This window comes from Solanum dulcamara, chromosome 1, assembly GCF_947179165.1.
Source record: "Solanum dulcamara chromosome 1, daSolDulc1.2, whole genome shotgun sequence".
Classification (NCBI taxonomy): domain Eukaryota; kingdom Viridiplantae; phylum Streptophyta; class Magnoliopsida; order Solanales; family Solanaceae; genus Solanum; species Solanum dulcamara.
The window spans coordinates 80,116,613-80,130,083 of NC_077237.1; the positions used below are offsets into that span (position 1 = coordinate 80,116,613).

Sequence of the window (13,471 nt, forward strand, 5' to 3'; positions counted from 1 at the left end):
GGAACCTTCCAAAGAAGTAAGCACCTTTTCACCATTAGGCAAACCAATAGGACAATCAACAGTATGAACATCAAACAACCAAGATTTCTCACTGGTAACATGATGAGTAGCACCGGTGTCAATAATCTAAGAAGAAATGTCAAACTTACCATTCAAGCGATTTTCTAGAATTATAGCATTACCAAAAAATCCAGTAATAGCCTTTCACTAATCGGAAGTAAAGTGTTGACCCACGGCAGCGGTATTTGATGGTGGTGGAGGAGGTACGTTGTCACCAGCCATGGAAATTTACGATGAATTTTTTTTTGACTTAGATACCATGAAAAGAACTGTACAATCTTGACTCCCCTTTATTCATTCCCCAAGAGAGAATATATATGTTATACAATATTGAAATAAGGAAACTAAAAATCTTCTTAATATGCTACCAAATATATAAAGAATTATACAACAACAACAACAATGACCCAGTGCAATCCCACAATGTGGGGTCTTGAGAGGGTAGAGTGTATGCAAACCTGACTCCTATCAAGGTAGGATGACTGTTTTCGAAAGACCCTCGGCTCAGTAAAATCAAAAAGGAAGTCAGATAAGAATAAGAAGTTTAAAGCGATAAGGAATAGGAAGTAACGAAAGCAAGCCAGATAAGATAGAGCATTCAAAGTACAGAAAGTAATGAGAGTAATAAATAATAATAGACATCAGACCACAAGGAAATATAGTGCGCTAATACGCCTACTAATAAGGAAGAATAACGAGACTATGCACTAGCTTTCTACCCTAATGTGGGTCCTCCACACCCTCCTATCTAAGGTCATGTCCTCGGTAAGTTGTAACTGCGCCATGTTCTGTCTAATCACTTCTCCCCAATATTTCTTCAGCCTACCCCTACCTCTTCTGAACCAAATATATAAAGAATTATATGATAATTATTTTCCTACAAATATGCTATCAAATATGTAAAGAATTATATGGTAATTATTTCTCTACAAATATGCTACCAAATATTATACTGCAATAAATGGCAATAGGACGGCTTAGGACGGGGCAAGTTGATCCGTTAAGATTTTAACCCGCTCTATCCTGCCCTATTTAGAATTTTTCCACCCCACCCCGCCCCACTAAGACCTACCACGCCCTACCCCATTTAACAGTTAATTTGTTTTTGCCAATTTTTTGTGTTCTATTTAATTTTTTTAAATGTGATTATATTTTGTAAAAACATAAAGGGTCAGTATTAGGAAAATAAAAGTAGACTAACAACTGTCAGGAGAAAAAAAGTCATGAAAGAAAGTAAAAACTTTTACTATTAAAATATTACTCTATTAATTAGCTATATTTGTTCGTGTGTAAATATATATATATATATATATATATATAAAAAAAAAAGAATATACTGCTTAGCTGAATAATGCAGAAATTTTATGAGCTCAGCTACATAATGAATACTGCCTTTTTGAGGGTCATTCATTTTTACTTTTAAGTTTTAGGGAAATTCTCGCATATATCCACTTTAAAATATCTTAATTATATTTTATAACTATAGTTTGCTAATTACAATTCATAGCTATAGTTATAGTAGCGTTTGTCTAATTCATGCAGCATTTGTATACGTTTGTATAATTCGCTATAAAATTTATAATTTTTATATAACGTTTGTATATTTCACTATATAATTCATGTCCAACGTTTGAATCATTAAAAAAATCAGATGTAATATCAAATGAGTTCACAAAGAAATTGAATCTAAATATAAACTAAACTATCGCTAAAATCAAATTAAGTATACATTAAAGAAAAGTCAGGGATAATTTCGAAAACCTCTACTCAAGAGGTACTTTTCTTGTGATTTATCATATTATATTTACCTCCTTTATTTTGACTATTTTGTTAACAATTTTTAAAATTATTTTATATTAATCTAAAAAATATAAACTTTGGCCAATTTGCCCTTTTTTATGTTTTTTTATTCTACTACTCATTTGATAAATTTATTCTATAAAAAAATACTTCTTATAATACATATCATAGTACTCTTTATGTTCTAATTTAAGTATCTTATTTTTATTTTTGATCTGCACCCAAAAATGTATTTTTTTTAATATTTAGGTAAGTTATTCAGTTTCAACATTTTAATGACAAGTTTAAGATTATAAAATTTAAAATATTACATCCATTTTAAATTTAAGATTCCACTATTCAAAAGTCAAATTAAAGCGTTTAAATTAGAATGAAAACTATGTTCAATAATAAAAATAAAATAATAAATCATCTCGTAATTTTTTTAAATGAATAATTAAAAATAGACGGAGGAGTAATTATTTGTGCCTAAGGTTTACTATATGCGTATGACACACGTGTACTAAACCTTGTTTTCCTCAAATGAGAGACAAGTTTTCAAAAGGGTACCTTTTTTATTATTTAATCTTTTTTTCCGCATCTACTTGTTTATTACTCTTTTTGTTTCAAATTGAATGATATGTTTTGACATTTATTGTACACGGAGTTTAATAAAGTAAAAAAAAATGAATTTTTTAATTTTAAATTAAAAATATATTAAATATATTAAAATATTTTTTAATTTTATGATCTTAAATATGTCATGACGGAAATTAAAATTAAAAAATTGATAAAAAGGAAAAGAGTTATTTTCTTTAAACAAATTAAAAAAAAGTAAGTGAAACAAATTGAAACAGAGGAAGTATTTCAAAAAATAGATTCTTTTAGTTTTATTTGTCATTTTGAACATTTGAAGAAAAGATAATTGATTTTCCATATTTTATTCTTAGCATTAATTACTTATTTCGAGAATCATTTTCTAAGATTTTATACAAAAAGTCAATTAATAGAGATAGTGTAATAAAATAACAATGTCAATTATTATTTTCTTAATGGATTTGCCAAATTCAAGTGTGACAAGTAAAAACGAATGCGGAGAATAAGTGTTTCAATTCCAACATTTTATATGACAAATTTAAATATTACATACATCTTATATTTATGATCAGACGATTCAAAAGTCAAACTAAACTATTTAAATTAAGACGAATAAAATATTTAATAATAAAAATAAAATAATAAACTACTAAGTATTTCAATTTTCTAAGTTGAATAAGTAAAAATAGACGGAAGAGTAATTTATTTATTTTTGAATTTTCATTCGATATTCAATATCCATTTGGAGCTTGACTATATTCGAATTTTCGTCAAAAAATTCACATTAAAAAATAAACACTTCCCAACAAAAACAATTCTATATTCAGAAGAATTCAAATTCGAAACCTCTAAAAAATAATGAAAGAATATTTACAATCACACCACGACCATTGTTGGTAGGACGGAAGAGTAGTTATTTGTGCCTAAAGATTTATTTATGTTTAATAATACACGTGTACTAAACTTTGCTTTCCTCAAATGGAAAACAAGTTTCTGTTTCATCCTAAGACTCATTCTTTTACTACTAATGTCCAAAAAATCTTTACGTGCTAAAATCCAATAACGTTTTATTAATTCATTTTCTCCCTCCGTCCTATCTTATATGGATTATTTTTAAAAAAATATTATATTATTCTAATTAAAATAATTTAATTTTAAAAACTCCTTTTATTATAAAATAATTTATAATTATATAAACATTCAATAATTATTTTATACCAAAATTTTTTAATTTTTTAATTTTTTAATTTTTTTTAAATATCATGTCAAATTAAATTAAATAATATCACAATATGGAGCAAGAAATGTAACGTGTTTGTTTTGTTTTTTATTTGGCAACAGAAGTGTAAGATTTATGTATTACTATTACACAGTCAAGCAGGCCCCACATTTCCTCTAACCTACACTTTCGATGAATACGTGTTCCTTAATTCCCCTCTTCATAATCTAAAATCTATATAAGAAAAACTCCAAATAAAATTCTACTATTACAAAATACAACGTACGAACAAATAATACTTCGAATCGGATTCAATTAATCGAAATTCAGAAGCCTGAAACTTGAACAATTATGAATAACTCGAGTAATTCGTGTTCTTCGATTAGAACGGATGTGCCTTCGGATGAAGAAAGTTTTCTATTAGCGTCGAGCAAGCCAAAGAAGCGAATAGGGAGGAAGAAGTTCAAGGAAACACGTCACCCGATTTATCGAGGAGTGAGGAAGAGGAACAACGACAAATGGGTTTGCGAAATGCGTGAGCCGACTAAACAAAAGAGAATATGGCTAGGTTCGTACCCAACCGCGGAAATGGCTGCACGTGCTCACGATGTAGCTGCATTAGCGCTTAAAGGACCATTAGCCACATTGAATTTCGCAGACTCGGCTTGGAAGTTACAAGTTCCGGTATCTAAGGACCCGAAGGAGCTACGCCAAGCGGCTGCTAGAGCCGCTGAGGCGTTCGCGATCGAGCCGATAGACGTACCACAAGATAATATTGTAGTAGATAATTATAATGTGGTGGTTGAAGAAAATGGTAGTAATTTGTATAGTAATTCACGTGGGATAGAAGAATGGCAGGCAAATATGGAAGAAGAATGTTTGTTTTCACCAAATCCATGTTTATTTGGGAGTCATTTCAGCTGGGATGATCATGTGGAAAGTGATGTTGAGGTCTCCTTGTGGAATTATTCTATTTGATCTCATATGTAATTAGGGGTGGAGTTGCGATCTAATACAGGATTCGGGCGAACCCAATAAATATTCAGTGGTGTGCGCCTTACAAAGTCGTTATTTGTTTTAATATTTAGAATCTACAAACCTCAAATCCTAGCTCTCTCTTTTAAATCATAGTATTATTTTTTGGAATCTCCTTTTTGACGGTTTGGAGAAAGGATGTTGTTGCTTTTAATAGGCAATGTATTATTTGAGAAAGGAGCTAGCTAGCTCAATTATTTCTTGAAGTTTAGAAGTCATGTTGATAGGATTTTGATCGTTATGATGTTTTGAGAGAAAAGACGAAATAAAATTTTAAATTTATGTATTCTGAAATATTTTAGAAAATACGATTTTCATTTATACTATAATGACATATATAAGTTATTTCATATATAAATAGTGGGATAATTTATCCCACGAAACATCGATTCCAATCCATACTTTAACTTTGTTTATTCCATCCCAACACTAACAACCCCTGAGAGTTGAGACATAACAAGTGTACGTTCGTTTGGTTGGTTAATATGTGGTCGAACTAATCACAGTATGAAACCCAGCATTGTTTTGTACATTATTTAGTTAAAAGATAAGTTACGTAAAAATTTATATATTATTTTATCTATGAAATAATAAAAAGACGTAATACATAGATCATAGATAATCCTCTAATATAATATCAATATTTCACCTAGTCACCTAAACTTAGATTCGACCATTTGAGCACCTTAACTATTGTCAAAATGACACACATTTAGTATTGGGACTTCTATACTTTAGGAGACCATCACGCCTAATAAGAATACAAATATTATTATAACGACATTGTAAGTTTTTGGGTCATGGATCGTGGGTTGTCCATGTGGATCCGATTCGATTCAATGTAGTTTGCGAAAAAAAGATAAACATTATTTTGAAAAATGAGTGAGAACAGTTACCTAATAACTGCTCACCCGTAATCAGGGGCGGATCTATGTAGATTAGAGGGGTGTCACGCCATCCCGTGGTCTTGAGTGAAAATCTGTATAGGCATGTGTATTTGTATATATTTATAAGGAAAGTATAAATATTAAACGTGACATCTTTAAAAAAGTGTAATTTTCGCATATAACCACTCAAAAATACTTTAATTCCACAGCTATAGTTTGTTAATTACAATTCGTGGCTATAGTTATAGTAACGTTTGTATAATTCGCACAGCATTTGTATATATTTGTATAATTCGCTATACAATTCGCAGTTTTTATATAACGTTTGTATATTTTACTATATAATTCTTGCATAATGTTTGTATAATTCGCTATATAATTTGTAATGTTTGTATATTTCGCTATACAATTTGATTTGCGCACAACATTTGTATAAATTGCGTGAATTATACAAAACTCAAACTGTATAATCGCGAGAATTATACAAAACTCAAACTGTATAATCGCGAGAATTATACAAAACTCAAACTGTAATTACAGCTAAATGTTTGTCGCGAGCCATAATTAATTTAAACTATAGCTATGTTAGCTAATTAACTAGTATATGTTTGCTTATCCACGTAATTTTCCCTTAAAAATAATGAGCTTTGTGGTGACAGTGGTTAAAGCTCAGGTTTATTACCGTAAGGATCAAGTTGGAGCCCTGTTATAGGGTGTATTTTCTTAAAACTTTTTTTCTCATGCAAGACATCAGTAGCAAATTTACTATAAAAAATGTGAATTAGTAGATTAGAACCCTAGACCTTTTGTAAGTAAAATCTTAACTAAACCGACAAAATAAGTCTAAATTTTATATGTAAATTTGCTAATAAATATTAAGTATTATCTTGCTCTAAGCTGAGATTTTGCCATAGGTTATTGTTGAAAACAGTGTCACCCAAAAATTCAAAATCTTGGATCCGCCTCTACATACATTTCCTTTTAAAAATGATGCTTCACCGTTAGAAAAAAAAGAGGGAAAAAGGATATTCAGTTTGTGGGATTGTACTTTGTTTCCTTGAAATTCAATGTTCAATTTAGAACAATCTCTCAACAAAGACATTATTATTATCAACCAAGTAAAATGGTTGTCCACTTTACAATGGTGGATAGTCCACTTACTTTTTAAGTGGGTAAATTGCCTACTAATATTTTCCTCCACTTGTAAATATGGCTATAAATATAGCCTTAAACTTTAATGTAAAAACACACAAAACACATAGAAGAAGAGAATTACTATTACTCTTTCTATATTACTACTCTCTCTATTAATACTTTCTATATACATATTCTCTTGTTCTTCTTCCTTTATAAAATTGTCAAGTTAGTTAATTTATAACACGTTATCAGCACGAAGCTCTAATTTTTCAGAAAATTAACTTCTATATCAGGTATATCTACTAAAGAAATTTAATTTTTAAGTTATCTTTGTTACTTTCAAATTAATTTTCATCATGTCAAACTTGTCAAAATTGGAATTTGTGGCACTTGATATTTCTGGTAAAAATTATTTGTCATGGGTACTTGATGCTGAAATTCACCTTACCGCTAAGGGTCTTGGTGATGCTATAATTGAAGGAAATACAGCATCAAGTCAAGATAAAGCAAAGGCTATGATTTTTCTTCGTCATCATCTAGATGAAAGCCTAAAAATGGAATACTTGACAGTGAAAGATCCACTTGAATTGTGGAAAGACTTAAAAGGGAGGTATGACCACCTCAGGGCAACGGTATTGCCAAGGGCTCGTTATGAGTGGATGCACATTTTTATGATAATTGTATATTGTTTATTACATTGTGCTATTTTACAATGTTGTAATTAATTACTATTAGTGTGCTATTATTTAATCTTAATATCATATTGTTACTAAAAATAATATTCGCCTTATTTAATGTCATTATACTAATTGTTTATTCTTGTTGATGTTTTAGACATTAATAATTTATAATAATTGTATTATTTTTGTCAATAAACAAATTATCTATACATGATGAATAATATTATAATATTTTATGTTTGTTTTTAATACTTACGTATAATATTTATTTAAGGTTAATAAGTATATAATTTGATAAACTAAATTATTGTAACATTCATCATAATTGAATCATATAATTTTTTAAATTCTAAATAACCATAATTTAACTTTAAAAAAAAGGACTTATGTTTTTCTAGCAAAATTGTTACTTATTTTATTTTTTACAATGCATTTTTATTTTATGAAGATAAATAAATTTATCAGTATTCAATTGGATTCAAGATGAATAATGGAGATATGTGCATTTTGGATAGTGCCACAACTCATACGATATTAAAAGAAAAGAAATATTTTTGTCATTTGATTATGAAAAAGGCCTATGTCAATACAATATCTGGTAGTACAAAATTAATTGAAGGCTCTGGAAAAGCAGCTTTATTACTACCTGGAGGAACGATATTGATAATTGATAATGCATTATATTGTAGTAAGTCTCAAAGAAACTTGTTAAGTTTCAAGGTTATTCGCCACAATGACTATCATATTGAGACTGCAAATGAAGGAAAGGTTGAATACTTTTATATTACTACAATAAATATGGAGAAGAAAATTATGCACGAAAAATTACCTGCACTTTCTTCTGGGTTGTACCATACAAATATTGGTACTGTTGAATCACATGCCATTGTAAATAAAAGCTTTACTGATTCTAATGATTTTATCATTTGGCATGACCGATTGGGCCATCCCGATTATAATATGATGCGCAGAATTATTGAGAATTCACATGGACACACTTTGAAGAATAAAAAAATTCTTCAATAAAAGGAATTCTCTTGTGTTGCTTGTTCCCAAGGAAAACTGATTATCAAACCATCAGCAACTAAGGTTGGGATTGAATCCCCTGCGTTTCTGGAACGTATACAGGGTGATATATGTGGGCCAATTCACCCTTCATGTGGACCATTTAAATATTATATGGTCTTGATAGATACATCTACAATATGGTCACATGTGTGCTTATTATCAACTCGCAACATGGCTTTTGCGAGATTGTTAGCTCAAATTATAAGGTTAAGAGCACAATTTCCAGATTATGCAATAAAGACAATTCGTCTTGATAATGCTGGTGAATTTACATCTCAATCATTTAATGATTATTGTATGTCGGTTGGAATAAAAGTTGAGCATCCGGTCGCTCATGTACATACTCAAAATGGTCTAGCAGAATCATTGATTAAACGCCTCCAATTGATAGCTAGACCATTGTTAATGAGGACAAAACTTCCTATTTCAGTATGGGGGCATGCTATTTTGCATGCAGCAGCACTTGTGCGCATAAGGCCAACAAATTATCATGAATTTTCCCCATTACAGTTGGCGTTTGGAAGGGAGCCAAATATATCCCATCTTAGAATATTTGGGTGTGCGGTATATGTCCCAATTGCTCCACCGCACCGCACAAAGATGGATCCCTAAAGAAGGTTGGGAATATATGTTGGGTATGAATCTCCTTCTATTATAAAATATCTAGAACCTATGACTGGAGATTTATTTATGGCAAGATTCGCTGATTGTCATTTTTATGAATCAGTATACCCAACATTAGGGGGAGAACATAAGCAGTTGAAAAGTGAGATAGATTGGAATTCATTGTCACTATCTCATTTAGATCCTCAAACAAATCAATGTGAGCAAGAAGTTCAAAAGATGATTTATTTGCAGAATATTGCAAATCAACTACCGGATGCATTTACTAACCTTCCACGGATTACTAAATCGCATATCCCAGCTGCTAATGCTCAAGTTCGAGTTGATGTCCCGGTAGGACAACTTGTTCAGGCAAATGAGTCTAGGCCACGCTTAAAACGTGGAAGACCATTTGGTTTCAAAGATAAAAATCCTCGAAAAAGAAAAGAAATAAATGATCAAGATGATCATAATTTAGAGGCGAGTGCTCAAGAAGAGCCCAGAGACACAACAAATGGTGATACCACCAAGGAGGTCCAAGTACCTGAAAATAATGAGAATGAAGAAATCTCAATAAGTTATGTCTCGACAGGAAAACGATGGAATCGAAATAATATTGTGGTCGATAATATTTTTGCTTATAATGTTGCCATTGAAATAATACAACAAGATAAGGATCTTGAACCAAAATCTATCGATGAATGTAGACAGAGAAATGATTGGCCAAGATGGAAGGATGCAATTCAAGCAGAGTTAACTTCACTTGAAAAACGTGAAGTTTTCGGATCAATAGTTCGAACACCTGAAGGTGTCAAGCCAGTAGGGCACAAATGGGTTTTTATGCGTAAACGAAATGAAAAGGATGAAGTCGTAAGATATAAAGCACGACTTGTAGCCCAAGGTTTTTTGCAAAGACCTAGCATTGACTATATGGAAACATATTCCCTTGTGGTGGATGCAATTACTTTCAGGTATCTAATGAATTTGGCAGTTCATGAAAAGCTTGAAATGCACTTAATGGACGTGGTCACTGCCTATTTATATGGCTCATTGGACCACGACATTTTTATGAAAATTCCCAAAGGGTTCAAAGTGCCTGAAGCATACAAGGATTCTCGAGAAAATTGCTCAATAAAACTTTAAAAATCCTTGTACGGGTTGAAACAATCAGGGCGAATGTGGTACAATCGTCTTAGCGAATATTTGCTAAAAGAAGGATATAAAAATGATCCAATTTGCCCTTGTGTCTTTATGAGAAGGTCTGGATCTGAATTTGTCATAATAGCAGTATATGTTGATGATTTGAATATTATTGGAACTCCGAAAGAACTTTCAAAGGCAGTAAAATATCTGAAAAAGGAGTTTGAAATGAAAGACCTTGGAAAGATAAAATTTTGTCTTGGTCTACAAATTGAACATTTTGCAAATGGGATATTTGTCCATCAGTCAACATATACTGAAAATATTTTAAAGAGATTTTATATGGATAAAGCACACCCATTGAGTACTCCAATGGTTGTGAGATCTCTTGATATTAATACAGATCGGTTTCGGCTTATGAAAATGATGAAGAACTTATTGGTGCTGAAATACCATACCTTAGTGCAATTGGTGCATTAATGTATCTTGCCAACAATTCCAGATCAGATATAGCTTTCTCAGTAAACTTGTTAGCAAGATTTAGTTCTTCACCAACATGAAGACACTGGAATGAAATTAAGCATATATTCAGATACCTTCGAGGTACCATTGATATGGGATTGTTTTACTCAAATGATTCCACGTCACAATTGATCGGTTATGCAAATGCGGGATATTTATCTGATCCCCATAAAGGTCGATCGCAAACAGGCTATTTATTTACATGTGGTGGTACAGCTATATCACGGCGTTCAACAAAGCAAACTATAGTTGCCACTTCCTCAAATCATGCAGAGATAATAGCCATTCATGAAGTAAGTCGAGAATGTGTTTGGTTAAGATCAATAACTCAACACATTCAAGAAATATGTGGTCTTTGTTTGACAAAAGACGCTCCAACAATATTGTATGAAGACAATGCTGCATGTATAGCTCAACTGAAGGGAGGATATATCAAAGGAGACAGAACAAAACATATTTCACCAAAATTCTTTTTCACTCATGATCTTCAAAAGAAGGGTGAAATATATGTCCAACAAATTCGTTCAAGTGACAATTTGGCAGATATGTTCACCAAAGCATTGCCAACTTCAACCTTTGAGAAAATGAGATACAAAATTGGAATGCGTCGTCTTCGAGATATTAAATAATATTTTCATCAAGGGGAGCAAAATACGCGCTGTACTCTTTTTCCCTTAGTCAAGATTTTGTCCCACTGGATTTTCCTGATAAGGTTTTTAATGAGGCAACACTCAAGGCATATTATCAGATGTCTGTACTCTTTTTCCTTCATTAGGCTTTTTCCCACTGGGTTTTTCCTAATAAGGTTTTAACGAGGCACAACATCTATGGGTGTTCAAAATAACAATGTATATTATTTTATTTTATTTTGTAAAGTTTTAACGATACACATTTCTCGTGGACATCCAAGGGGGAGTATTATCAACCAAGTAAAATGGTTGTCCACTTTACAATGGTGGATAGTCCATTTACTTTTTAAGTGGGTAAATTGCCCACTAATATTTTCCTCCACTTGTAAATATGGCTATAAATATATCCTTAAACTTCAATGTAAAAACACACAAAACACATAAAAGAAGAGAATTACTATTACTCTTTCTATATTACTACTCTCTCTATTAATACTTTCTATATACATATTCTCTTGTTCTTCTTCCTTTATAAAATTGTCAAGTTAGTTAATTTATAACAATTATTGATTTTCCGCTACTATTAACAAGTACACAATTTTATCCATGTTACGAATATATGTTACAGACATGGATCAAACATTCAACAAGGAATATTTTTCTAGTAGTTGGGTTGTTCGATGCAATCAGGACAGTTATTGACTTGTTCGATGCAACCCATATCACTACATATGGGCCACTGGCAACTCCAAAAATTAGTCATTGACTTGTTCATTGCTAAGGCGATAGGTGTGCTGAAAGTATAAAACTTCTTTTTTCAGATTTTTGTGATTATAAATAAAGAAGAAGGACCACGTGAAAGTGTCAAAAAAAAATAGGGGTCTGCTTGACTGTGTCAACTGTCAAGTACTATATATATATGACAAAAAATAATAATCATATGCTGTCTTGTTTCTACGTTTGGACAAAACATCCTTTTAAGGTTAGACCAAATCAAGATGAATTAGTTTGATAAGCTTGTAGTACGCACACACCGACCAATATATGTACGTAATCTTTCATTCACAATATTCCAATTGACTTCCATTCTCAAAGTCGAACTCCCTTTTTTCAATCAAAACTTATATTTCATATGTTGCAATTTATTTATGGGAAATTTATCAAAATACATAACAACATTTTAGCATTAAATAGTATTCTATGACTATAGTTTACTTAATTATATATAATAGCAAAATTTTAGGAGAGGAGGGAGGAGGGAGGAGAGGGGAGAGAGACGAGCGAGATCTGGGAGAGAGAGGAGAGAGTGTATTTTTTCGCTGATTTTGGAGAAAAAGAATACAAAAACAAACTAATTTGTATCAAAATGAATACATATTAAGAGGAGAGAGATGAGCGAGATCAAGAGAGGAGAGAGGAGAGCGAGATCGAGAGAGGGAGGAGAGAGGATTGTACTTTGTATTTATTTTTGCATCATATTCTGTATTTATTTTGTGTCAATTGTATTCAAAATACAATAAATTTTATTTTGTATTTATTTTGCTTTGTATTTTCTATTTATTTTGTATCCCAGCATCTCGTATAAAAAGAGTATGTAATGTAGAATTTGAAGAAGAGTATAAATAAGACAAAGGAGTTTTCATAATTTCATTTTTTTGATCATAAATAATCACCAACAAGAATTTGGTTCTTTTTACGTACTTGATATCGATAAATCTGCGAATCTAGAAATTTATTTCGGCCAATTGAACCTTCTCGAACTGTGCCTACAGTTCCTTGTTAGGGGTTCATATAACATCTAAAGCTAAAGACTTTTTGGCCTATACTTTTCCTTCTAAGGCTTCATCCCGGGAGAAGGGAGTTAAGGTAACAAGGATCGTTGAGTAATCCTACCTCAGGTATTTTCAAATCGAGATTCTTGTATTGCTAACCCTACGGAACCTAATGTAGCTCATGTAGCTATGAGGCTAAGAGTTCCTTCGGGGAGTAAGGATCAGAAAGTGACTCATTCGTCTTAGGAAGTTAGCTTCCTGTAGCTGGGATTGCGTTGCAAGAGTTCCTATTCGAAATACAACGAATACAACTGTAATCATCCTCTTGTATTTTGTATGTATT

The 13,471-nt window shown here is 31.4% G+C and overlaps 1 protein-coding gene across 1 annotated transcript; it reads left to right on the plus strand.

Moving 5' to 3' along the window:
- The first annotated feature begins 3,955 nt into the window (after window positions 1-3,955).
- Window positions 3,956-4,907, plus strand: LOC129889337 (dehydration-responsive element-binding protein 1E-like). Its single transcript, XM_055964599.1, has one exon. The coding sequence runs from the start codon at window positions 4,007-4,009 to the stop codon at window positions 4,631-4,633; it is 627 nt and encodes a 208-aa protein (XP_055820574.1). The 5' UTR covers window positions 3,956-4,006; the 3' UTR covers window positions 4,634-4,907.
- Window positions 4,908-13,471: the final 8,564 nt, after the last annotated feature.

What these genes read in the sequence shown, in the direction of transcription:
- LOC129889337 (XM_055964599.1), top strand. Translation starts at nt 4,007, where the DNA reads ATGAATAACTCGAGTAATTCGTGTTCTTCGATTAGAACGGATGTGCCT.